We start from the raw sequence: 27,997 nt of genomic DNA, 5'->3' as shown, positions 1-27,997 counted from the left end.
CCTCCCCCTGTTCCCATTAGTGAGTTCTTCCTAGGTCCTCCCTTTTGCAGGACCCAGGCCATTCTGCATAGCCTTCCTGGACCTTTTCTTGACTTCCAGATGTACAAACCCTAATTTCATTCCTCATTCATCTCTTTTCAGCTCTCCTTTTTGTATATTGTCTTCTCCTGTTAGAATGTAAGCTCCTTGGGGACAGGGCATGCCATTGGTTTTGCTTGTATTTTTATCTCCAGTACTTGGTACTGTACCTGGCACATGATAAATGCTTAATAAATACTTATTTCATTCCTTTTTAAGGTGAGAGAGTGAGGACTCCTAGATAATGCCAAGATTATGAAACTGAGACACTAGAGACATGGTGGTGCCCGTGACAGAAATAGGGACATTCAGGAGAGGAGGATAAGGGAAAAACAATGAATTTAGTTTTAGACATGTTGAGTTTAAGCTATGTCTGAAACATCCACTTAGAAATATCTAGTAGGCAAATGATGATATAGAACTAAAGTTTGGGGGCAGAGATGGGGCTGCGTGTGTATAGCTAGACAGACAGAGATCTAATTTTCATTTACATGGAGAGAACAGTGAAAACCATGGGAAATGAGATGACCAAATGGAGTATAATAGAAGAGAAGGGTTTTAGCTTAGGGAATACCCACTGTTAGGGGTATGATGTGTATGACAAGGCAGCAGAGACTAAGGTGTAGTCAGATAGGAGGTGAACCAGGAGAGAAGAATGTTAGAAAAAGTCAGAGAGAAAAGAGCATCTAGGAGCAGGGAGTGGGCAGCAGTGTTAAATGTAGCAGAGAGGTGGACAAACGTTAGAGTTGAGGAGAAATCATTACATTTGACAATTAAGAGATCTCTGGGAATGAATGAATGGAGTGGCTTGAATTTTCATTGGCTTAGGGCAGTGATGGTGAACCTATGGCACGGGTGCCAAAGGCAACACACAGAGATCTCCCTGTGGGCGTGTGGATGCCCTCCATGCTCTGCCCTCTGCCTGCCAAAGTTCATTACTAGAAAGGCAGAGGGACTCAGGCAGAATAGCTCCTCTTCTTCCTCTCCACCACTCCTGAAGACATTTTTTCACATCACCCACCCCTCCACCCAGCAGCCCAATGGGAGTACTTTCTCCCTACCCTTGTGTGGGGTAGGGGGATCCTGGCACTCATTGGGGGGAGAGGGGCACAGCACTCAGTTTGGGGGGTGAGGGCAGGGCTTGGCACTGCATCTCTAAAAGGTTAGCCATCATTGTCTTAGGGAAAGCAAAAAAAAAAAAAAAAAAAAAAAGTACCTTCAAGCAGAATCTCACTCATCTCCTCATCTCCTCCCTAATCATAAATCCAGGCTGGGAGTGGGATATGGATGGACTGATAATTTTCTAAGTGAATGTTTCCATTTCAAGGAGAAAAAAGATCTCCAATGCATGTATTCTTATTACACGAGTTTTGTCTAAAACTATGTTGTATGAGCTCTAATCCCCTTCTCCCCCTTAAAGCAGAGGTGACAATGTGACCCAAAATGCATTTACTGAACATGCAAGAGTCATCTGGATTTTAAAATCAGAAGCTTTCTGGAAAATTTCGAACTCAAAACTTAACAGTCAATCAAAAGAAAGTTCTTTGGTCAGAGCTATCCAAGTTGACATGGAAGTCAAGATTAAATTTCCCCCATGTGACTTAACCTTGTTCACATTTTCTTAGACAAATAGCATATTTTGAAATATTGCAGATTAATTTTGAAAATATGCTCTACTAGACTATAAATTCCTGAGGGCAGTAATCCTATCTTACTTAGTAGTAGTAGTTGTTGTTGTTGTTTGTGTGTGTGTTTAGTCACCTAACCTCTGTTTGCCTCAATTTCCTCATCTGTAAAATGGAAATAACAACAGCTCCTACCTTTATAGGTTGATGTGAGGATTAAATGAGATAGATAATATTTGTAAAGTGCTTAGCACAGTGCCTGGCACATAGTATATGGTGTAAATGCTATGATTATAATTATCATTATTATTGTAATTATTTTATCATTATTTTGTGGAGTAGTCAAAAGGATACCAGCTCTACAGTCAGTCAACAGCATTCTTTTGTTTTAGGTGTGTCCCTACTACCTAGCCCAGTGTCTGGCACATAGTAATAGCTAATAATAATAGCAGACTTCTCTATAGCAGTTACTATGTACCTGGCGCTATGCTAAGTGCTTTATAATGGATATTATTTTTAAAAACCCCAAACTTTCCAACACTTAGAGATTCCATGAATGGAAATAAGTGCTTCAGGAGGTATCAGGTTTTCTCTCATTAGAGTTTTTCAGGCTAGGACTAGATGACCACTTGTCAAGTGATGTTGGGTAGATTCATTTTGGAGCATGGAATCGATTAAACGATCCCTGGGATCCCTTCCAAGACTAAAAAAATTTCTGTGATTCTGTGACTTGAGTTCAATGGTTGGTTCTGCTGCTGAGTGTCCATGAGTAGGATTCAGTAGGTGGGACAGTGTAAAGAGTGCTGGATCTGGAGTCAGGAAGACCAGAATTTAAATCCAGCCCCAGAGAGCTTTGTGACTCTGGACAAGTCACTTCGTCCTGTTTGCCTCAGTTTCCTCATATGTAAAATTATACAGAGAAGGAATTGGCAGACCACTCTATTATCTTCACCAAGAAAACCCCAAATGAGTCATGAGGAGGTAGACACAATTGAAAACTACTGTCGATGTGGAATCTAGAAGCCCTCAAACTTGTAACCTAGAAAGATTTAATGAACCACAGTTTATTTAGCTTGAAGGTGAAAGGACCTTGTCACAATAGAAGTCGTACCAGAGGGAAAGTCCCACTTCTCAGACTAACAATAGACCTTATTTTGAGCTTGAGTGGGGATGATCATTCCCAACAGGGCCAAGCCCAAGCCAAGTGACTCTGTCGCATTAGGCAGTGCCAGCAGTCTCATATATAACGTGAAGGGCCTGAGTTAGATCCTGGGAGAGGCTTCTGGAGACCAGAAGAGTCACTCAGCTTGGGCTTGGCCCTGATGGGGGTTCCACGTCAACACTACTGACCAACAACAAGTAGAACTCAGGAATGTTCCTAGTGGTCTTGTAGTGGTGGGCCTCTGGGGTGTGCAAGATTCAAATGAACATAAATATTTGTACCTGAAATATTGGCCCTAGAAGCTGTGCCCACAGAAGGTGTAAAGACTCATAGAAGATAAGCCCTGGGGAGGCAGTTGGCTCAAGAAACAGTGAAGACTTTTTGGATTTTCACCTAAGCTTTGGATTTATGAAAACCCTATTTTGATAGGATATATACTAGCATCACATTGTGAATGAAATATGATAATAACACAGCAAAAATCTACTTAAGGATAACCATGGAATGGAACAAATGTCCCAAATCTTGTTCACTGCTATCCTATGCCAGTGCCAGTCCCATGACAATTTTGATGTGTGCGTCTTTGGAATCCTTGATGTTCCCATTGCAAAGTCAAACATGAGAGACTGGGGCCATTTATTGTTTTCTTTGGCGCTGGGTATATAAATAAAAGAAATAACCCAGGGCCTTCTTTCAAGACACTTTTCCTTTAATGTTATGGGTGTGACAGTGAGCCAATCATTTAGCCAAGAAACTTTTATTATTGTCTAATCCATTCCACATATTATTCTATGTACTTGAGAAACAAAGTAAAAACAAAAGATACCCTGGCCTCAAGGGATTTGCCAGTCTATGGTGGGAAACGGTATATACAAATATAAATAGATAATGAATATATATAAAATGAACACAAGGAAATTTTTTGGGAAATTCCACTAAGATATAAGCTCCCTGAGGGGAAGAGCTGTTCAACGTTTTAAAAAATCTGTATTCCCAGCATTTTGTATAGTCCTTGACTTATGTGAGTAATTGATAAAAATTTGTGAAATTAGGGGCAGCTGGGTAGCTCAGTGGAGTGAGAGCCAGGCCTAGAGACAGGAGGTCCTAGGTTCAAATCCGGCCTCAGCCACTTCCCAGCTGTGTGACCCTGGGCAAGTCACTTGACCCCCATTGCCCACCCTTACCAATCTTCCACCTATGAGACAATACACCGAAGTACAAGGGTTTAAAAAAAAAATTTGTGAAATTGAATGACCTGTACATAAATATAATACAAGATAAAGAATAAGAACAAAGGACAGCTCCATTTGATGGTCTCTTGGGAAATTAAACAAGGAGAAAGGACTCTTACAGCTCTGTGTACATGTAAGAGGTTGGGTGAAGAAAGTCAGAGAAGTCAGAGAAGACTTCATAGAGGGGGAAGCATCTGAGATGAGATTTGAAAGAAGAGATGGCTTTCAGTGGGTGGAGACAGGGTGGGAGAGCAATTCTAAACATGAGGAAAGGCTCAGAGAATTTCTTTGGAAGTGGGAGACGGCATGCCAGTTTGGTGAACAGAGAGGATAATTGGATCATATTTTGTGTCCAAGAAATCTAGGAAGAGCAGGTGGAATTTGTCCAGCCCTTAGGTTATAATGAACCCACTTCCTCTTTTTCAGCCATTTTGAAGAACCCTAGTGCAGACCAGCCCAAAGAGCACTCTGCAAATTCAGGAGGAAATGACAAGATGCCTCCCCACATCGACAGGGATGTCTTTTCTGAAGGGGACTTGCTTCTTCAGGTAGGTGAAAGATACCCGTGTCTCCTTCTGAGGCAGGAGTGGTGAGGAGGGAGATCCACTGGGACCTGGTTCATAGCAGAGTTATATCGGCAGAGAGTTCACCAGAAAGACTTTTTTTTCAAATGTATTTTCACCTTCCTGCTATAGTAAACAGACATTTTTATTTCACAGTACAGGATCTTACTTGGCTTCAAAAATGAGTGATTTGGGGCAGAGTCAAGAGACGCAGATCTGTAATGCAAGACACAAGTGTTTACCCAACATTGTTGGTTAATCACAATAACAATACTAACTAATATTATCCTCTTGCAGCCCTGAGAGGTAGATGCTATTATTATCTCTACTTCACAGAAAAGGAAACTTAGGCACAAGGAAGTATATATATGAAACCCTTACCTACTATCTTAGAATAATACTATGTATTAGTTCTAAGACAGAAGAAGCAATGGGGGTTAAGTGACTTGCCCAGGGTCACATGGCTATCCAGTGTCTGAGGCCAGATGTGAACCCAGAACCTCCAGTCTCTAGATCTGGCTCTCTATTCATTGAGCCACCCAATTGCCCTGAAAGTTAAGTACTTTGCCCAAAGTCATAAAACAATATAACTGCTAAGACAGGATTCATACCTAGGTCTTACTGGCCCCTAAGTCCAATCCTCCAATATAATGGATATTTATTAAGGACCTACTATGTGCAGGATACCATGCATGGGGTACTGGTGATAAGAAATCTTATTAGATGTTCATATTTATATTTAAAATGCTTCTTATACTCAAGGAGATTCCATTCTACTTGGCCACCCAGCACATTAACAGATAAGTAAATATTAGATCATTTAGCTAGGTAGAGAGAGAGCATGGACATCTGGAAGGATTAAGGAAGACTTCCCAAAGAAAGTCTACCTTCTATGAGTCTTCCAGAAGGAAAGATGCATCCCAGGACTGGGAGGAAGCTGCTGCAGAGACATTCAGGTAAGAGATGTGATGCCAAAATTGGGGGAAAAAGAGGAACCCTTTGGTTCAGTGGTGAAGTTCATGAGTGTTTAGATGCACAGGGTTGAATAAGCAGGGAGGAGATACTCAAGAGGTGGGCAGAACTTGGCATGCAATGCATCCCAGTGGAGGTGGGACTAGAGATAGTGAGAATGGCTCTATTAAGCCTGGGATATCCTGGTTAGTCTCATGAAAGACTTATGTTGCTCAGGACCATATTATTTAAGTCAAAAGTGGCCAAGTTTTTATTTCATAGAATAAAACTTCTGTGATTTAGGGGCAACTAGGTAGACCAGGGGATAAGGGCACCAAGCCTGGAGAAGGGATGCCATGGATTCAAAACTGGCCTCATATACTTTCTAGATGTGTGACCTTGGGAACGTCACTTAACCCCAACCGCCTAGCCCTTGCTGCTCTTTTGTCTTAGAATTGATACTAACATAGAAGGTAAGGGTTTAAAACAAAACTTCTATGACTCAATGATTTATAGAGGGAAAACCTTTAGAGGTAGGAAGGACTTTAGAGACCACAGTATTTCATCCCCTACTTGTACACTCTAACTGATAGGGAGTTTACTATCTTACATGGCAGCCCATTCCAATGAATCAATAAGTTCGCTTTTGTTGGATTGCTTAATGTTAGAAAGTACTTCCTCAGAATGAACTGAAACTTACCTTCCTCTCAGTTGGCTGTCTTATTTCTAACTTCTTTTACTCAGCAAATTAGAATTAAAAAACAAACAAACTAACTTTAGTTTTAATTCCTGCTAGGGATATTTTTTAAGTGCAGAGAGTACGGGCTTTCCTGGTATATTCTCTACCCTCCTGAAAACTACTCCTTCTTAGCTCCTTTCAGGGTGAGAGTAGTTAGAAATCTGGACATGGAGACGTGAAGACCTAGGTTCCAATCTTGCTTCTGAAATGTCCAATTTATATAACTTTGAGCAAGGCCCTTGATTTCTGAGCCTCAGTTCACTAATCTTTAAATTGACTTAAGAATAACCATGCTAGAACCAGGAGAACATTGTACACAGAGGCTGATACTCTGTGGTACAATAGAACACAATAGACTTCTACTAGCAGCAATGCAAGGATCCAGAGCAAGGCTGAGGGACTTATTGAGAAAGAAAACCAACCACATTTGGAGGAAGAACTGTGGGAGAAGAAACACAGAAGAAAAACAACTGCTTGAACACATGGGCTGATGGGGATGTGATTGGGTTTGTAGACACTAAACGATAACTCTAATATAACTATCAATAATATGGAATTAGGTCTTGATCAATGATACATGTAAATCCCAGTGGAATTGTGCGTTGGCTAAGGGAGGTTAGGGGGGTTTGGGGGAGAGGGAAAGAGCATGAAACATGGAACTATGGGAAAATATTCAAAACAAAAACTTAAAAAAAAAAAAGAATAACCATGCTACCTCCCTTACAGGAGTATCACAAAGCTCAAGTGGCATAATGTCTGTAAAGTGGTTTGCCAACTTCAGAAGACTCTTTAAGCCATCAGCTGTAAATTATTTCCTAGAATATGCCAAGGTGATGAAGTATTTGCTGTGCACTACTCTATGGAATTGACTGGCATCAGGTTCATGCTATATTCGGTTTCTTTCGGTTGCAGGAGTTATGGATGTTTAGCCTGGAGAAGAGCAGTACTGGGGGAGGTGTACTAATAGCTTCATATATTTGAAGAATTGAGATATGGAGAGAGATTTGTCTTGTTATGTTTAGTCCCAAAGGACAAAACCAGGAGAAATGGAAGGAAATTGCAGGCAGATTTAGGCTTAATGTCTTCCTCACAAGGATCATAGTCCCAAAATGACATGGGTACAGGTGATCTTGGACAAGATACTTAACCTGCCTCTTAAGAGGGACAAGGAGGAGACTTGGAAAGAGCTCTATACTTGGATTCCAAAGATGGGGCTCTGAGTTCTTTCTCTGCCACTGTGTGATGGTGAGTAAGTCACTTGACCTGCCTGGATCTCTGTGTTCTCACCTGAAAAATGTAGTTAGTGGCTTGGAAAGATGGTGGAGAATGGGAAAGACACTGAAGATCTGCAGAAAGGCCAATGTCATCCCAATTTTTATAAAAGGGGAGAGAAGAAAGGCTGGACTCCAGACTAGTTAGCTTGACTAATTCCTGGAAACATTCTAGAACCAATTCTTACCAGCATCAGTGAGATCTAAGTACAGTAAATACAAGTTAAGCCTGGAGCATTGGGGAGTCATCCATGGTCTAACCCCTGTTGCTGACTCTACTTTGAAAGACTCCTTAAACCCTCTCCAAAGGATGGAAGGATGGTAGATTGATATATTCCATCACTGAAATTCCTTTATGCAAGAATGAGTTGCTATCACTTGGACAATATAGTGTCCTTGAGACTATAGGATTTGTTGACTGAGGGATTGGGTTCATCTGCCAAAAATGTCATTTATCATCACTGTGAACTTTTGGCCAATCACATCCCTTCTGGGGGTCTTCATTTCCTTTTCTGTAAAATGAAAAAGAACTCTTTTAGGTCTGAGTTCTGAAACTGGATTCTCCTTGCACTTTAACTGTCCAAAATCAGCAGATGAGTAAGAATGGAATCTAAAAAGAGAAAACCTGAGAACTGACTCTCTGTTGTTCATTTGGACTGTTGACCATGCATTGGCTCCATTCTCCCTGTGTTCATGGTTGACCTGGTGCTTGCAGCCTAAGGTTTGGAGAGTCCTCTTTGGCTCCAGCTGAGTCTTCAAAAGCTTTTGTTTAACTTCCCTCTTTGAAAGCAATTTGGAATTCCATCCTGCTCTACCTTCTGCTTCCTAGCAGGTACATGGCCAGAGCCTGGGGAGGGGGTGGACTTCTCTTCTTGTGCCTCTAATTTCCTGGTGCACTAATGAAGCCACCCAGATCTCATCAAGCTTTTGTTGAAATTTTTGAATAAATCCTTTCTCCTCTTGGTGCTCTTCAGGCTTGGGGCTTCCAGAGATCTAATTAAGTAACCATTGTCTCCACCCAGATGTCAGCTAGCCAGCCTCTGTCTATTCAGTCTGGGCAGTTTTTAACTCTTGGGCCTTTTCTCCTTTGGGGGACTTCCTTGTCTGAGGCCTTGGCACTTTCCTTTCCTCCTGGACTTTGGTTTCTTAACACATTGGCTGTTCTTGAATTTTTCTGAATCCTTTGCTGCCTCGGTGGCACAGGCCTCATTTCAAAATTGCTTTCAGCCTAGCATTTCAGTTAGACTCAGGTGGCCCTTCCCCAGTTGGAATGGTCTTTTAGCAGCAGCCACTTTGAAGATGAGGCCCGCGTGCTTTACAATATGAAATGATAGATAATTGGTGCTGGAAGGGGCTTGAGAATCCATCTGCTCCACCCACCTTTGCAGATGAAGAAAGAAGGTCATATCCATTTTTCCCCATTTGCAAAGAAGTCCCCAGGATCACTTCTGTCTCCTCACCTCCACTGGCCCACCGGATGGGCCTACGTCTCCACCAACGTCAGCCACGGTCAAGACATGAAAGTTGAGTTACTTTTCTTTAGGAGGTGAGATGGGTTGGCATTTTCCTGGTGGCTTGTGAGCAAATAAGACAATGCTGGACTGGAAAGCTAAGGGTGCCCCAGGGTACCAGGCATCTCCTCAGACACACTTCTTTGGGTTTGTGGATTTGGAGACACTTACCAACTTGTGACATAGAGTATTTCCCTGTGTTCTCTAGAGTCATTACTCAATCAATGAAGAGTCATTTATTACATGTCCAAACCACTTGTCAAGCTAGGAAGGGGTTGGATTTTTAAACCATGACTTCCCCTTTCTCCTTGACATACCTGGTTTCCCCAATAAACACACACCATGGTACCACCTTCTTGCTGGACAGTAGTTTTGTCCTTGTTTGCTTAATTCTGTCTGTAAATGGAATAGTGTGGAGAGGGACTCTCCTCCTCTCCCCCAACAAGCTGGCATCCTTCCTTGCCTCTTTCCATCCATGTGAAAGCAACACCAGTAAAAGGGAAGTTCATTTAAAACAACCAAATAGGGGTGAGCTGCTCAAAACAAAAAATCCCAAGGTCATTGGTGTCTGACACTTCGGTAACATTGTTGGTGACCTCGGTCTCTGGATGGGAGAAATGAATAAGTCCTTTGTTTGGTTGCACCCTGTTCCCACCAGTTCCTGGACCCAGAATTCAGACTGAGCTTTGCCTCTTTTTAAAAGATGGAGCATGCAGCTGTCTTCTCCAAGCCTCTGGATTTTGGCAGGCAAGTCACTGCCACCAGCTCCAGATACAACCTGATAAGAAGCTTGTTGGATGGTATTTTCCATTGAAAGTAGGCTCAAACCAGATGTTTGGGAACTCACAAAGAGAGAAGAAAGTCCTGGGCTTCCTGTCCCATTTTGAGGCCGGGTCAGGAAGGCAGAGAGGCCTGGGAGTGGGGAGTGGTAGACCCCGATATTCTCTAGTTGTTCAGCTGGGTGAGGACTGACCAGCAAAGGGGGTCTTTGAGTTGTATCTGGCCAGGCTGGGCTGGAAAGCCATGGGCTGAGCCATTCCATCCCAAGACAGGTTCCAGTCTTCTCCTTTGCTCTGCCTCATTGACTTTGCATCAAGGGACACGTAGGTGAGGCTGGTTAATGCACAATTGGTACCTTGATGCTTTTATCCCATAATAACATCAACTGAGAGATGTTTGGCTGGAATGAGATGGGGCCCACTGCCTAGCAAGAACATGAGACAAGCACCTTGGCATTTCCTGGACTTTGGAGTCCATTGGAGGACTTTAGCTCCTGAGTGGGCCAGAACTATTATATCATTCTTGACACTGAACTATACAGAATCTCAGAATTGGAAGGGAAAGGGTGGGAAGAAGCCAACAAGCATTATTATATAGTTTCTTCTTTGGGCCAGACATTGCACTAAGAACTTTTTACAAATATTACGTTTGGTTCTCACAACCACTCTGTGAGGTAGATTAGTATAGTTACCAGCATTCTATAGTTGAGGAAACCAGGGCAGGCAGAGGGGAAGTGACTTGCCCAAGGTTACACAGTTAGTATGCATCTGAATCTGGATTTGAACTCAGGTCTTCCTGACTATGGGTTTTCACCCTAGCTGTCTTCACAGCATCTTGTCTGACTTGTACATGGAAGGGGATTCTCCAGCTTCTCCTTCAGGACCTCCAATAGGGGGAACCCACTACCACCCAAAGCAGCCGGCTCCACTGAGGCCTGGCTCTGATAAATAAGAAATTTGTCCTGGAGTTCTGCCAAACCCTGTCTCTGTTATGCCCTCCTGCTTCCTCCCCCATTCCCCCATTGTCCCCTGGGGCCATGCAGCACATGGCAAAGCTGGGATCAGTTCAAATAGAACCCTGGGAGCCAGTTCTGGAAATAGCCAAAAGCAGTGCTGACTCAGGTCTGACCCAGTCAATGGATTGGGGCACTCCCTAGGTACAGGAGGTACACGAGGGCTCCTCCTTTTATTTAGCAGCCCGAGGGCTAAAGGAGAGTCAGAAGCACATTGCTGGGTCGGGCTCCTGGTGTGACCTGAGCTGACCCTCCACTTCTCTGTGCTTGGCAACTATAGATGGAAAGCTGAGCAAGCTGCCATTCTTCTCATTCTCTGGAAGTCTTTGGCCTGGGTCCCTTACTGTTCAGAGATAGTTTGGAAACTCTAGAAGTCACTGGGCTCATTAGGCAGTCTCAAGAGAACTGAAACACTGGCAAGGGATTTTTGTAGAGATTCATGTCAGTTGGACATGCACATGTTTCATGCCTCTGTGTATCAGGCCCTAGGCTAAGCCTGGGGCATACAGAGACAACAGTGAAAATCCCTTCCACCCTTGGAAGAACCAGCTTCCTGCTGGGGGAGGGAGGGCGGGTGGGCGGAACACAGAGAAATGTCATGTAAGGTCAAGTGTGCCAAAGGATAGAGGAAAGATTCCAGGAAAATGTCCAGAGGCAGAGAACAATTGCTTGGGGAAATCAGGGAAGAACTCCCTAGCAGACAAGGGATATAATCTGAGCCAGGAAAAGAGAGGCTTTTGATGGGTGGAAATGAGGAGAAAGCATCTCTTAGGCATAGGGCACAGCCCATACGAATGGAAGGAGATGGGAAGATATGTTGAGTTTGGAAATAGTTCTTTGGCTAGTTTACATGGATCCTGCCTGACAGACATATATGCTTGTGACACAGAATTATGAAAATTAAGATAGGGAGTAGGTAGGATCCAAAGCATTAGAGCCTTGAATGCCTTACTCAGAAGTTTGTATTATACTAAGGAACAATAGAGACTCTAAGGATTGTGGAGTAGTGGAGTGCCATGATCATATTGAATGCTTAGGAAAATTATTTCGACAGCTGAGTGGAGGATGGTTTGGAGCTTTAGAGCCTGGAAGCAGAGAGAGCAAGTAGGAGGCTTTCCCCCCACCTTTTAAAATGTAGAATATTTTTCCATGGTTACATGATTCATGGTCCCCCCCTTCCCCCACTCTATGCTCCCCCCTCCTGGAGCTGACAAGCACTTCCATCCTTGTTCAAAACCTATTTCCATGTTATTCATATTTGCAGTAGAGTGATCCTTTAACACCAAAACCCCAACTCTATCCCCATCGAACTACTTAATCCATCCTATGTTTTTCTTCTGTATTTCTGATCCCACGGTTCTTTCTCTGGAGGTAGATACATTCTTTCTCATAAGCCCCTCGGGATTGTCCTAGATCACTGCATCGTTACTAGAAGCAAAGTCAGTTACATTTGATCATGCTACAATGTATCAGTCTCTGTGTACAACGTTCTCCTGGTTCTGCTCCTTTCACTCTGCATCAATTCTTGGAGGTTCTTCCAGTTCACATGGAATTCCAAGTAAGATGCTTTTAATAGATGTCTAAAGGAAAGCTGACAAGGGCACGAAGCAGGGTGGCAATGACAGGATAAGGGGACCCATGAGGAAAGATGTGGTATGTTAGGGAATTAAAATTGACAGGACTTGGCAACTGATTGGATATAGGTGAGAAGGAAGGATGAGCTATGGATGCTTCTGGGCTTACACACAGTAGTGAGGGGGTGGCCCATGGAAATCCTAGCTCAGCTTACTGCCTTGCCAGCTTCCCAGCTACAAGCCAAAGGCTTTTTGCTGCTGGTGTTTTAGTGGGTCCTGCTGAGAGCAGGTATATATCTCCATCAGGACATGGGATGAGGAGAACTCCAGTGGAGACAGACTCCATCACTGAGCCAACTCTGGGATGGATCATCCCTGAAGTATTTCCCTTAAGATTTCAGTACTAAGTATTCATGTCCTTAAGGCATTCATTCTTTGCTCTGGAGGACCAGAATGCTGCCTCCATATTTTTAGTTTTAGGTATGCTTTTCTGAATCCAAAAGTCCTGGGGTATCATAGGTGTTACAGAAATATGTTCAATGAGCAGACATTTATCTTTTTAAGGTATTTATGTTTGTGTTTCTCTCATATTTAAACTGCACATATATATTAATATTATTATAAATATTTATATATTAGTAATATATGTTCTAAATAAATTCTACAAATGTATCATATTATAATTTATTAAGGTAAAATGGATATTTTATATACTTTTCTGAGCAAATGTTGTTTCTCTTAATAAACTCCTTGAAGACATGAATTGTTTTATTTTTATCTTTGTATATTCCCAGTATTTGGCTTATAGTAGATGTTTAATAAAGTTTTGTCCATTGATTGACTGATTGGTAACTCTAGGTTATAGATAAGACTAGATCCTATGGGATGTGGAGGCAAGGGGAGCACAAGTAGAGCCAAGTATTGAGCAATGCCTTCTCTACTGCCTTGCACTGGAGCTACAGCAAAGAGAGTGGAGTTTTAAAGTCCTTTTTTCTTATGGCTCACCAAAAGAAAATATCTCTAGGGAGAGATAGCAGGAGCAAACAGTGGTCAGGTATGACTCATAGGATCAGTGCTGTGGTATGGCCCCAGGAGTACCAGCTTCCTGTTTTCGTCCTCTTCCACAGTGTAATAAACAGAACAACAGAAGCCATGACATCAGTTGGGCATGAACTGACTCTCCCTCATCACCACTCCCTTTTCTATGTATACACGAATCCTAACCTTAACTATGGCTACAAAACTATTAAACTGTGTACCAGTTTTCCCTTTTGTCTCTGTGTTGACATGAATAGACAGTTATCCATTCCTTAGGCAAGGTGGCCCGGAACACATGCAAGTGGGACAACTGAAAAACGACAAATTGTGGTTCAAATTCAGCCAAGAGCTGCATGGCTGACTACTATGGCTGAGTTCCTCCCCCTGTCCCTATTAGGATTAGGAACTAACATGGATACCAGGATACAACTGACAGAAATACATGGGGTTCTTATGGAGACCTGTGGCAATGTTCTCATAATTCTCCTGTAACAGTCTACCATTAACTTTCTTATGAATCCTGTGTAGAAACCATGCTCACCAAAGACATATCAAGCAGCCTGGATTTCCTCTGTGGAGACCTTGATCTTAAATAGTCATAGCAGAGGTCTCTGCAGGACATATAATTCATTACTTAAGAATGATCAGGAAATCTGGCCTTTGGCACATCCTAGCTGTGTGACCCTGGGCAACTCACTTAACCCCCATTGTCTAGCCCTTACTACTCTTTTGCCTGGAAACCAATGCACAGTATTAACTCTAAGATGGCAGGTAAGGATTTTTTGTTTTGTTTTGTTTGTTTTTTTTTGTTTTTTAAAGATTGATCAGGAAGTGAATGAAATACCTTATCTCTGACATACTTTCATTCAGAAGTTCTTTTGAATGTCTAAACAAGTTAATATGCAATTCCAAAAGTGACAATGTTTTATCTCTAATATCTCACAAGGTTGGGATTTGACCTTAGGGAATTAGAACAAAGGCAAATTAGTTTCAGTGTGCAAGGGTCATTCGATCTCAGAAGTGATGATGGCTTCAGAGGCCCCCTATCTGAACCAGAGTCCCCTCTCTAGCATTCCTGACAAGTGCTTATCTTGGAAGTCATCCGAAGATGGATGCTAACAGCTCTCATAGCAGCCCCTTCCACTTTGGGATAGCTTTCATTATTCAGAAGTTGTTGTTGCTGTTTTTCATTAAAGCCTAACCACGTATGTCCCTTTGCAACTTCTGCCCATTGCTTCCATTTCTGCCCTCTAGGACCAAATGGACAAATATCTCCCCCTTTCCTTGTGATAACTCTTCTAGTATTTGAATACAGCTATCATTTTTAGTATGAAGAAGTTCGCTTTTAAGGTCTCTTTTCAGCTCAAATTCTAGGATCCTTTGTCTCCCTGAGTCTTCTTTTTTCCATGCTAAAGATCCCTACTTCCTTCAGCTGGTCATCATGAGCCATAATTTAGAGGCTTTGGTTGTATCTCCTTTGGATGCTTTCAAATTTATCCTTGTTCATTCTAAAATGGAATAGTGAGAAGAACTGAACACGACTGCAGACATGGTCAGAGCAGGGCAGAGAACAGACGAAAGACTCTAGGATCCAGTATGTCTCTTAATGCCCCTTGAAAGTCACAACTACACTTTTGGTTGCTTCAGAATCCTGAAGACATATTGAGTTTTGAGCCTATTAAAACCTCAGATATTTTACAGATGAATTGCTATCTAGCTACTCCTCCTCACCTGCCTTGTATTAGGGAAGTTCAGTTTTTGAACCTGAACATAAGATTTTGCAGTTCTTTTCAATTTTCATCTTGTTTAACTCAGTCCAAAGTTCTTATCTGTTATGTTCTTTTGGGATTCTGATTCTCTCATCCAATAGGCTGCTTATTCTTCCCAGGTGGGTGTCACCTGCAAACTTGATGAGCTTATCCTCTCTGCCTTTCCCCAATCATTGACAAAAACATGGAATGGCACAAAGTCAAAGGCAGATAGATTCCTGGAAGTGTCCATCAGAAAGCGTCCTCCAAATTGCCATCCAACCCTTTAATGTCTATGTTTTGGTTCTGCTCATTCAACTAGCTGCAAATCAGTGGGTCAGTTAACAGGCATTTATTAAGCACCTGCTAGGCTTGTCACAGGCACTGGGGAAACTGAGATGAAAATCCTCGCCTTCATGTAGTTTACATTCAATTGGAGGATACAATACACACATATTTACTATATTTATTTAAATATGATACCTTTAGGGGGCAGCTGGGTGGCTCAGTGAATTGAAAGCCAGGCCTGGAGATGGGAGTCCCAGGTTCAAATCTTGTTTCAAACACTTCCTAGCTGTGTGACCCTGGGCAAGTCACTTAACCCCCATTGCCTAGCCCTTACCATTCTTCTGCCTTGGAACCAATACCCAGTATTGAATCTAAGACAGAAGGGAAGGGTTTAAAAAAAAATAAATATGGTATCTCCAGTGTAAAATATTATGCTAAATATATAAACATAAAAAGGGGAGACAAGTAGATAGTACAATGGATAGAACACCAGGTCTGAAGCTAGAAGGACTGATCTCAGACTGTGTGACTCTGGGCATCCATTATAACCCCAGTTGCTTAGCCCTTGCCACTCTTCTGCATTTTTATATATTCTAAGGCAGAAGATAAGGCTATTGGGGCAGCTGGGTAGCTCAGTGGAGTGAGAGTCAGACCTAGAGACGGGAGGTCCTGGGTTCAAACCCAGCCTCAGCCACTTCCCAGCTGTGTGACCCTGGGCAAGTCACTTGACTCCCATTGCCCACCCTTACCAATCTTCCACCTATGAGACAATACACCAAAGTACAAGGGTTTAAAAAAAAAAAAGAAGATAAGGCTATTAAAAAAGGTATATCGCATTACAATATACATTATATAGCATATATTATTCAAGTCTATATGATATGTAATATCTATATTTGTTTATAATTCATTGTACAAATACACAATGTGTGTTATATATTGTACACCTATATACATTTTATACATGCACAAAGTAATTTTGTGTCTTCTGGGGGAAAGCAGTGATAGCTGGGGGATGAAGAAAACCTTGCCATCACCTAACTCTTATTTGTTTATCTCATTCACAGGAATAGAGTAAAATATATTGTTTGACTGGTGTAAAATGTAGGAAAATCAGAGCTATGGAATCATCCTCTTCCACAGTGTAATAAACAGAACAACAGAAGCTATGGCATCATTTGGGCATGAGCTGACTCTCCCTCATCACCACTCCCTTTTCTATGTATTCACTAATCCTAACCCTAACTATGGCTTCAAAACTATTAAACTATGCCTATCCCCTGACCCAGCTATACTGCTACTATGTCTATGTACTAAAGAGATCAAAGAGAGAAGAAAAGGATCCAGATGCACACACACACACACACACACACACACACACACACACAATTATAGCAGCTCTTTTTGTGGTGGCAAAGAATTGGAAACTTAGGGCATGCCCATCCATTGGAGCATGGCTGAACAAGTCTGGTCTATGAATGTGATGAGATAAACTTATGCTGCAAGAAATAATGAAGGATATAGTTTAAAAAAGAACTTGGGAACACTGGTATGAACTTATGATGTGAGTAGTACAAGGAGAAGACTTTATACAATAACAACAACATACTATAAAGATAATCTACTTTGAAAGACTTAAGAACTCAGATTAACTTAATGACCAACCATAATTTCAAAGGATTTATGGTGAAGCATGCTGTCCACCTCCAGATAATGATCTGGTGGACACAGAATGCATACAAACATGTTCTTCCCTTTCTTTTTTCTTTTCCTTCCTTCTTTCCTGTTCTTTCTTTGTTTTCTTTGCCTCTTTTTTTCCTTTTTTGACATAGCTATTGTGGGAATTTGTTTTGTAAAACTGTAAACAGTTGTAATAGGCTATTTTTCTTCTTTTCTCAGTAGATGGGGAAAGGAGATGAGGAAAGGATAGAATTCAGAATTTGAATAAAATAAAATGGAATTTTTTAAAAAAAGAGCTTAAAATTTAGCCAGAAATTGAAGTTAAGCTCATTGGCTTATAGTTTGCAGAGTCCCATATCTCCTTCACTTCCATTTTTTTTTTTGAAATTAGAATATTTGTTCTTCTCCAGTTCTATGGGTCCTCACCCATTCTCCATGATCTTTCTAAGATGATTGATCAGATCTTTCTAAGATGATTGATCATGTTCAGAAAACATATCTTCCAGTTCTTTCAGTTTCCAGTAATTTGGGCTTATCTCAGTCAGATGACTTGAACTCATTAAGGGCAGCTATGTATTTTGTTACAATACTCTTACTTGTCTTGGGAGCAAACAACATATTTACCCCTTTTTCATTCTTCCCTTTTCAGTTCATTTTCTTTGGCCAAGAAAACAGAAACAAGTTAAAATCTGAGCAATTCTTCAAGGTGCATGTTGTCGTCTTCTTCCTTTTTTTTGACTATAGTACCTTGGTAGTGCCTAGCACAAAGTAGGTGCTTAATTGAATTGGAATGCATTGTCTTAAACCATCTTTACCTAATTTGTCCTAAGCAATGGTTAGGTTCAACAGCCAAAGATGTATGAGATTCCTTGACTTGATTGGGCTGTAGCAAAAAATACTCTCTGACCCTGAAACAGGGCTTTGGCCCAGGATCAGTTCTGAATAATGAAGGCAAAATGGTCAGTGGCTGAGATTTTTTATAATTTTTTTTTCTCTCACTCTTCCAGGCTCTCCATGGTTTTCTAATTGCAGTCACTGCAGATGGATATATCTTCTATGTCTCCTCTACCGTGCAGGATCATCTAGGATTTCATCAGGTCAGTTGTGGCTTTCTTTTGGAATTTTTTTTCTTATTTAAGTATAATATAGTGGAAATAGTATTAGAATGAACTCATAGGATCAGATACCTAGAAGTGGAAAGGATCATAATGGTCATCCATTAATCTCTTCCTTTTTACATATGGGGAAATTGAGGCCTAGGGAAGTAAAACTATTTGTCCAGGGATTCACAGGCTGTACGTAGTGCTGGAAGGGAACTTAAAGATGATTAATTACAACATCCCCTTAAACATGTAAATGATTAACAGATGTAAAGCATTTCACAGCCCTTAGAGTGCCATAGAAATATTAATTATTATTACTATTAGTTATTGTCTGTAGATGACAAAAAATAGCTAGAGGCATGCCTTAGATTTGTTATATGAAGGAACTAGGACTTCTGACTCCCCATTGTTGTCTTTTATCCTTTCACTAAAAATTCTGCTTCCCCATCATCCCAGTTTTCTTCACTGGTCCTTTGGTATTCTATTCTCAGTTAAGGTAAGCTAGGCCATTTTCTGAACAATGGCATCTTATCAATTTAGATTTAGAGTTAAAGAAGTAAAGAGTCATCTATTCCTTATTGTAAAGAAGAAGAAATTTTGGCCTCTAAAGAGATTGAGAGGATCATAGATTCAAAGTTGACTAGAAGTCATCAATTCCAACATTCTCATTTTACAGATGAGAAGTCAAGGGTCAAAGTGACTTGCCCAGGGTCAAAGAGGTAGTAAGGGACATAGCTAAGATCTGAATCCAGATTCTCTGATTTTGAACCGGAGCTCTTTTTGTGCCCAAATTCCATAAAAGGTATGAAAACAAAATGATAATGAAAAGAACTGAATATCTGTATTTAAAGTAAGGTGAACAAAGTGCCTTTTGGACATGACCCCAACTGAGGTCGGTAGCAGGGCTTTCCAGCTTAGTTCAATGTGTATTGATTACATGTTGCTTATATGCTACACATATTGTTAAGTGCTAGAAATATGAAGATGAAAGTCAAGCCACCCCCTGCTCATAAGAAACTTAAAGCCTACTGGGGGGATATAATATGCACACAAAGTATAAATGAAGTCATTTGGGAAGACCACTAACAACTGGGGAAATCAGGAAGAAATCTTATAGGGAAGGATTGATGAGATCTAGGGATTTCAGAGTTAGAGTTCAAGAGGAGTACAGGAGATAGAAAAACATGAATGTGAAAAAAGAAAGCAGGGAAGTTTGGATGGGATGTAGTATGCATGGCAAATAGTAAGTCATTCTGAAAAGACAAATTGGCTCTAGATCGTTACCACCTCAAATGCCAAATAGGGGAGTTTGCGTTTTATCTCAGGGTATTCAGTCTTTTTGAGCTGAGAACTGGCATGGTCAGGTCTGCTCATTAGGGATATTCATTTAGTAGATGTTTAGAGGATGGAATAGGGAGGTGACATATGTGAGGCAGGGAGACTGATCAATCAATTAGGAAACATTTATTAAGTGCCTACTATATGCCAGATATTGTGCTAAGCACTGGGGATACAAATAGAGACCAAAGATAGCCCTTGCCCTCATGAAGCATGCTATCTAATGAGAGAGTCAACAAATAAACAAAAATATACAAATAATCTATATTTGAGGGTAACTAAGTGGCTTAGTGGATTGAGAGTAAGACCTAGAGATGGGAGGTCCTGAGTTCAGATTTTGCCTCAGGCACTTCCTACCTGTGTGATCCTGGGCAAGTCACCTAACCTCCATTGTCTAGCCCTTACTGCTGTTCTGCTTGGAACCAATACACAATATTGATTCTAAGAGAGATAATTCCATCTTCACAGACATAAGGTAAAGATTCAAAAATAAGTTATATTCAGGGTAAGTAGGACATAATTAATGGAGGGTAGGCACCAGAATTAAGACAGGTTGGGAAAGGCTTTCTATAACAGATTGGATTCCAGTTGGAACCTGAAGAAATCCAGGGAAGCTTGTAGATGGAGAAGAGGAGGGAGATTATTCCAGGCATGAAGCACAGTCAGAGAAAATGCCAGAGCAAAGAGATGAAGTGTCTTGTTTGTAGAATAACCAGGAAGCCAGTGCCACTGGATCAGAGTTGTAAGATTGGAAATAAGATCCAGTAAGAAGACTGGAGAGGTAGGTTAGGGCTACGTTATGAAGGTCTTTGAATGCCAGAGGATTTTGTATTTAATTCTGGAGACCATAGGGAGCCACTAGAGTTTATTGAATCAGGTAGGAGATAAGGTCAGACCTTCACTTTAGGAAAATCACTTTTGTGGCTTCTTGAATTGAGAATAAATTGAAATGGGTAGAGACTTGAGGCAGGCAAACTTTGCAGCAGGCTGCTGCAATAGTTCAGGCATGAAGCAATAAGAATCTGTACTAGAGTTGTGGCAATGTCAGAGGAGAGAACAGAGTGTATTCGAGAGATGCAGCAAAGACGAAATCAATAGGCCTTGACAACAGACTGGCTATTAGGAGTGAGAAACAGTGAACAGTTGAGGATGACTCCTTGGCTGTGAGCTTGAGGGACTGGGAAGTTGGTGTTGCCCTTCACAGAAATAGAAAAGTGATGGAGTTAAGAGGAAAGATAATGAGTTCAAATTTGCACATATTTAGTTTAAACTGTTTACTGAATCTCTATGTCTGATAGGCAGTTGAAGATGAAAGAGTCCAGCAGAGAGATAGGGGCATGATATATAGGTTTGAAAATCATCAGTATAGAGAGAGTAACAAAATCTGCATAAATTAATGAGACAACTAAGGGAAGTACATTAGAGAGAAAAAAGATGAGGGCCCAGGACAGAATCTAACCTACAGTTATAGGGCAGGAGGTGGGTAAGGATCTAGCAGAGCAGATTAAGAAGGAGTAATCATACAGGTTGGAGGACACTAGGAGAGGGTACAGACTATTTCAGTATATCTGGCAAAAGGTGAGGAGTTGTAGACTAGGTTAGTGACTCTACTAACGGAGAAAAGGGAACCCCCAAATGATGGCATTTAATGAAAAATTTGCCTTTCTTATATTAATTTTTGTAGTGTTTAGGTTTTCTGATTTGTCATATTCTTCTGGAAGACATAAAATACTTAAGTTCTTTATATATTCTGTCATTGAGACCATGATTTTGCTAGTATAGAGATCATATGTTTTTGAATGTTATTGGTTTTTACTTTTCTTCTTCCAGGTTGTCTTTTACTTATGTGAGTTCACAGTTATTTATTTATTTATTTTGTTTCTCTGGAAGTGGTTTCACCATGGATTCAAGTTTTTCTATTCTGCTTATTATTTTTGCTGTGCAGGACATATATTATGCTTTCACAATTTTTATTTATCTCTCAAACCAATTGGGAGTATCCTGTTGTGTTTACATGTTTTCTTTGGAATCTACAAGCTCCTCTGCACCATCAAGTATAGATTGATTTTCCTATGTCATATTTAAACTATTCATAAATGTCTTGAATAATTTAGTTAATCCAGAGACCATATTCCCTTCTGTTATTAATATCTTCCTTGCTGATTTATCTATTTATATTCAAACATTTTAAATGAGTCTTTTTCCTCTTAATATCTTTGGTAAGTTCAGTCTTTTTACTTTATTTCTTAAAATTCCCATGTTTTTCACTTTCTGACTCCTTTCCCTTTGACGACAGTTTCCCTGAGGGCTGGATCTCCAAACTGTCTCAGCCTCCTCTCACTATGGGGCCTTCGTTTCTGCCCTAAGTGATTTCTGGGGATGGAATTGGCAGGTCCCTTTCCTTTATGTCTAATGGAGTCTCACATGCATCCTGACCCTCTTCCATAGTTCCCTCTGTTATTCCGTTCTCTGGATGAGCACTGCTATAGCATGGCAAACTGCTATAATGCTTCTGGCTTTTGGCTACTAAGTGTCAGAAATATGCTTCAAGCAAGAGGTAGCAAGGAGGCATAGTGAATAGAGTTCTAGATCTGGAGTCAAGAAGACCTGAGTTCAAATCCAGTCCCAGACATTTACTAGTTGAATGACCCTAGGTGAGTAACTTAAATATGGTTTGTCTCAGTTTCTTCACCTGTAAAATGAGAATAATAGCATCTACCATTTGGGTAATAGAAAGAATCAAATGAGAAAATAATTCTAAAGCATTTGGCAGAGGGCTAGGCACATAGTAAATATTGTACAAATGGCATTATAATTATAATTATCATCTCCTGACTTCTAGTCCAAGGCAACGACTTCTTCTCTGAGTTCCTATTCTCTCTCCTTCCCTTTCAATTTCTTCTGTAATTTTTAGATATAAGAAAAGGTGATTATAGTTTCAGACTCTATGTGGAAATCTAGTCTGGACCACTCCTAACTATCAAATTAACATGTTTCAACATGGAAAGGTGGCCACACATACATTATCATTTTCCTTTATTATAGTCTTCATGACTCATTTTCAGTCATAGTGTCCAGAGGAGATGAGTCATATAGGGCCATATGAAAAGAACACGCATGTGAGGATCTTTGAACTCTCTGATACTGATGCATAAATATTAGTCAGAGAAGAATAAATCTGGCAACTATTTCAGGGAACAGTGCTTCCCTTGAGTTCTTGGAGAAGACTTCATGAAACCTGCATCTCTCCTCACAAAAGGTGGGGGGACTACTCAGAAAGAAAAGCCCATGGTCAGAGTGGTTACTATATTAAATATTTTTCCTTAATTGCTTTTGTCACTAATGAATGTTTAGTAAGTATATATGTTGTGTGGGGAGGAGAGGGTTGAAATACATATTTTTAAGAAGACATCACTAAATAATTTAAAAATAAACCAACTTAAAATGCCTCCTTTTCAGTCTTCCTTAGCTGTCCCTTGGGTTAGCTTCAGGGAGCATAAGAAGCCCCTCTAAGAGGCCAGATCTTTTGCCTTCTTCTTGCAGTCAGACATTATTTATCAGAGCATATTTGAGCTGATCCACACCGATGACAGGGCCGTATTCCATCACCAGCTGCACTGGTCCCTGAAGCCCACGTCATTCAGGGAAGTAGAGCAAGACTCCAGATGTGAGTATTTGAGCTATCAACATACTCAGAAGTCATTTTGTGAATGTGGGGAGGCATGAAACTGTTTCTGCTTTTTTATGGTGGACATATCAATTGGCCTAATCAGTTAGTTTGAACCATACACCTTTGCAGCCATGGAATGCTTACCTCTGTCCATCATAATCAGAAATACTTGAATGATTGAACCTGAAAGCCACTTCTGACTTGATGTCAGCTTGGAAGAAGATCCCAGAATATCCTAATTGTCCTTGTGCTGTTAAAGATTTTTATCAATGACTTAGCTAAAGGCATTGATGAAATGCTTTTCACATTTGTAGATTAAATGGTGGAATGAATTATACTTGATGGATTAAATTATAGAGTTTGTAATAAAAATGGTGAGGTAGAACACTGAGGCAAATCTAATACAATTAAATTTAATGAAGATGGATATGAAGTTACACACCTGAATTCTAAGCATCAAATCTCACATGTACAAGGTGAGGTTGAATTGTGTTGGTTTTTGAAAAAAAGATCTTGGGATTTTATGATTACAAATTCAATGTGAGCCAATTTTGTGTTATGGCAGCCACAAAAGCTAGTCCTAGAAATGTTTGACTACATTAATAATAGTAATAATTGCTATTACTTCTAAAGCACGTTAAGGTTTTCAAAGGGAAGGAAGGAGATGATAGTTTCTTTACATTCTACACTTTTTTGATGACATCTGGAATATTATTTCATTCTGGTTACTACATTTTAGGAAGGACATTGATAAGCTAGAGAATATCCAGAGAAGAGTGACCAGATGGGAAAATATCTTTAAGATCACAGTGAATGAGGGTTGGTTGAAGGACCCAGGTAGATTTCATCTGGAGATTCAGGAGACATAAGAGATACATTTAAAGGATTCTTACCTGAAAGGAGGGATTAAACTTTCTCTTCTTGGCCCTAGATGGTAGAATTTGAAGTTACAGTAGAAGTATTTCACAAAGATGTCCTGCAATCACATATAGTTCTATTATAGCTGGAGATAACTTTGTTCACAAGTCCATTGAAAGTTAACCTCCAATGAGCTGAAAGAAAGGGAGACATATACCTAAAGTTGGTGCATTAATGTATTGGGAGGGATCCTGGGAAGAGGCCATTAGAATGAATGAAGATACCATTTGAAGAGAGCAGTTTCAGTGGAATGATGGTGTTAAAATCCATATTGCAAAGAAAGAAAGGTTAAAAAGGGTTAAAAGCAAAATCAATTTAAAATGAAATTGCAAAATTAATGTAATAATAAAATTAAAAGCAAAAAAATTGTCTGTGAGAATCATCATCCTATCATCCTAATATTTCATCAGTCTTCATCTCATCTCCTAGCTCTGCCTGAGAATGAAAGCCCTCTGAACAGTGGTACCACCACCTATGACCCTCAGCACCTGCCACCAGAGAATTCTTCCTTTCTAGAGAGAAGCTTTGTTTGCCGATTGCGCTGTTTGCTGGACAACTCTTCAGGGTTCATGGTAATCTCATGTTCAGTCATTGATCCCTATTGGTCCACATAGATCTATGGCTCTCTAGCAACTCTCCCCTCCTGAGAGACCACCTTCTCCCATATCAGGGACAGTGGAGAGGGGAAAGGGATGTCTCTTAGCCATATCCCATTTCTCTATTCCATATTGAACCATGGTAGCCAGTAGATATTGAATATAATAGTCTATCCATTTTAGAGAAACTGAGGCCATGTCTAGTCATTGATCTCAAATCAGATTTTGGTAAAAGGTTCCTCGTTTACTCTAGATATGATGATTATTAATTTCCATATGTGACATTTATTGCTTGACAAAATGTAAGCTCCTTAAAGGCAGGGCCTATCTCACTTTTAGAAGTTAATTAAAGTTAATAATCATCAATAAATGTTTATTAAGCACCTTCTTTGTGCCAGGCACAAAGCACTGGGGATAAATATAAGAAAAAGACAGTCCCTGTCTTCAAGAAACATATAGTTTGAAAGGTGATTAGGAGGGTCAACTGGAGGGTACCCAAGGAAGGGCCATGATGTGTAAGAATTAAAATTTAGTTATTATTTCTATATATTAAAAATATGTGGCCGCCAGGAATCAACAATTCAGGTTGATTCCGTAATTAAATCAGACCCAAGTCAGCATCGGGTTGAGGAGTTTATTTACAATCAGGAAGGTAAAGTAGGGATAAAGAGAAGAGGGAGGTTAGAAGTCTAAATAAATGAAAGCTGTAAGCCACAAGGCCCAACAGCCAGATAGGCAGAGTTTAGAATTGGCCCAGCTAGGCCAAGGAAGCCAGCCTAACTTACCCACGTGACAATACAGAGTGTAAGCTGTCTGTGGTCTCAGGAGATGCTTCTTCCTCCAGTTCCAGAGGGCAACTGCCCCACAGGAAGTTCACTCACTTACTTAAAGAGATCGTGTCTTTCATCACTTCCTGTGGTCCACCTCTAATTCAAATGGACAAATGGCCGTTTCTACATTGATTTGGACTGCCCAAAGGGCAGTCCCTTATTCTTGATTTGTTACTTATTGTCACGTGTGGGTAACTCGTCTCCCCTCCCCACTAAGGGAGGTGGGAGTGACATCATTAGCACACCTGGGTTGAGTAGATTTTTGACTATTAATGGGATCTGGCTAATTCTATTTACACAGATGTTTGTGGAATAAAACCAAACAGAGCAGATGAAGAGATTAATTGGAAAGGTCTGGGTCCTCTATAAAGTGGGGCAATCCCTGCCCCCAGGGAGTTTACATTCTACTGTGGTGTATTGAATGTATCAGTTGTATCTACCTTATCTCAGATAGTTCAGAGAACAGGGAAAGATTATAGGGAGCTTAATTTCTCCACTTCTCCAAATGAGCCATAAAACTCTTCTGGGATAAAAGAATGAGCTCTAATGTGATGGACAACAGGTCTCTAAAGTTTGGTGATTCATTTGTTCCTTCAAAACATGTCCTTCTGGCTCTGTTATTTATTATCCTCTTTCCAGGCTTTGAATTTCCATGGTCGGCTGAAATTCCTCCATGGGCAGAATAAAAGAGCTGAAGATGGATCCCTCATGCCACCTCAGTTGGCTCTGTTTGCTATAGCAATGCCCCTCCAGCCTCTCTCCATCCAGAAACTCCAGACCAAGATATACTTTTTTCAGACCAAACATAAGCTGGACTTCACACCAATGGCTTGTGATGCTAGGTATGGTAGATGCCAATGTTGTTCCTGCCAGCCAGAGCTTGAAGTAATGAATTGTCCTCCTGGGGAACATCACAATTATTCTGAATTGAGTTCAGGCAAACCTAAACTGAAAGCTGATTCTAATCACATATGTGTTGATAAAATAAGCAGTAAAAGAAGTCTCAGTGATTGAAAAGAATGATATTGCCATTTCTTACTGCCTTCTTACAAAGGAAGGCATCTGAATCAAAATCATGACCCACTTGCAGTTAGTCCTTAATCAGCCTAAGTGGTGAAAGGAAGCTTTGACCTGAATTAGCCAAAAAAAAATCTGCTTATCAAATGGCTAGTTCAAGACATATACATGGTAAAATTTCCAAGTATTTCACCTGCTTGCAAATATAGTTGTGCAAATTGTACCTTTCAAAACCTATACCGCTTTGTTACTACAGTTCCTAGAAACTTGATCTCAGAGTAATGAGTGGCAATAGAAGAGTCTAGTTTGGGCTTTGTGCAAAAAAAAGCTCTTCAAACAGTTGAGTTATCCCAAAGTGAAGTGGACTGCCTCAAAAGGGAATGGGCTTCTCTCCTCATTAGAGGACTTTGAGCAAAGGCTGGATAATCACTTGTCAGGTGTGACAGAGTGGGAAAATTTTTTCTTTTTCTTTTTACCCATCGGTGTGAAGGGTCCTTTTAAACTAAGAAATTCTTAATTTATTTAGAATATTTTTCCATGGTTACATGATTCATGATTTTCCCCACCCTTCTTCCCTCTCTGCTCCCGGAGTTGACAAGCAATTCAGTGGGTTTATACATGTATCATTGTTCAAAACCCATTTTCATATTATTCATATTTGCAACAGTGATCTTTTAACATAAAAACCCCAATCCTATTCTCATTGAACCATGTGATTGATCATTTGTTTTTCTTTTGAATTTCTGCTCCCACAGTTCTTTCTCTGGATGTGGAGAGCATCTTTCTCCTAAGTTCCTCTGGACTGTCCTGGGTCATTGCATTGCTACTGATAGCAAAGTTAGTTACATTCAATTGTGCTACAGTGTATCAGTCTCTGTGTATAAGATTCTCCTGGTTCTGGTTCTTTTGCTCTGCATCAGTTCATGGAGGTCTTTCCAGTTCACATGGAATTCTTCCAGTTAATCATTCCTTTCAGCACAATAGGATTCCATCCCTATCAGATGCCACAATCTGTTCAGCCATTTCCCAATTGAGGGACACCCCTTCATTTTCCAATTTTTTTTGCCACCAGAAAGAGCACGGCTATAAATATTTTTGTGCGTGTATTTTTCCTTATTATTTCTTTGAGGGTACAAACCCAGCAGTGGTATGGCTGGATCAAAGAGCAGATAGTCTTTTAAAGCCTTTTGGGCATAATTTCAAATTGCCCTCCAGAATGGTTGGACCAATTCACAACTCCACCAGCAATGTGTTAGTGTCCCAATTTTGCCAC

The 27,997-nt window shown here is 40.5% G+C and overlaps 1 protein-coding gene across 1 annotated transcript in view; it reads left to right on the top strand.

The window, feature by feature from the left end:
* The window catches only part of LOC123246916 (aryl hydrocarbon receptor-like), a 125,667-nt gene that overhangs the window by 73,624 nt on the left and 24,046 nt on the right, over positions 1-27,997 (top strand). The window contains exons 6-10 of the mRNA XM_044675691.1: positions 4,543-4,645; positions 18,260-18,349; positions 23,237-23,360; positions 24,711-24,853; positions 26,347-26,549. Of these exons, the coding sequence (XP_044531626.1) occupies positions 4,543-4,645; positions 18,260-18,349; positions 23,237-23,360; positions 24,711-24,853; positions 26,347-26,549 (663 nt within the window). The remainder of the gene's footprint in view (positions 1-4,542; positions 4,646-18,259; positions 18,350-23,236; positions 23,361-24,710; positions 24,854-26,346; positions 26,550-27,997) is intronic.

The sequence above is a fragment of the Gracilinanus agilis genome, chromosome 4 (genome assembly GCF_016433145.1).
Source record: "Gracilinanus agilis isolate LMUSP501 chromosome 4, AgileGrace, whole genome shotgun sequence".
In the NCBI taxonomy this organism is placed as follows: Eukaryota; Metazoa; Chordata; class Mammalia; order Didelphimorphia; family Didelphidae; genus Gracilinanus; species Gracilinanus agilis.
Note: the sequence above shows the minus strand (reverse complement) of the source record. Positions and strands in the feature narration are given on the sequence as shown.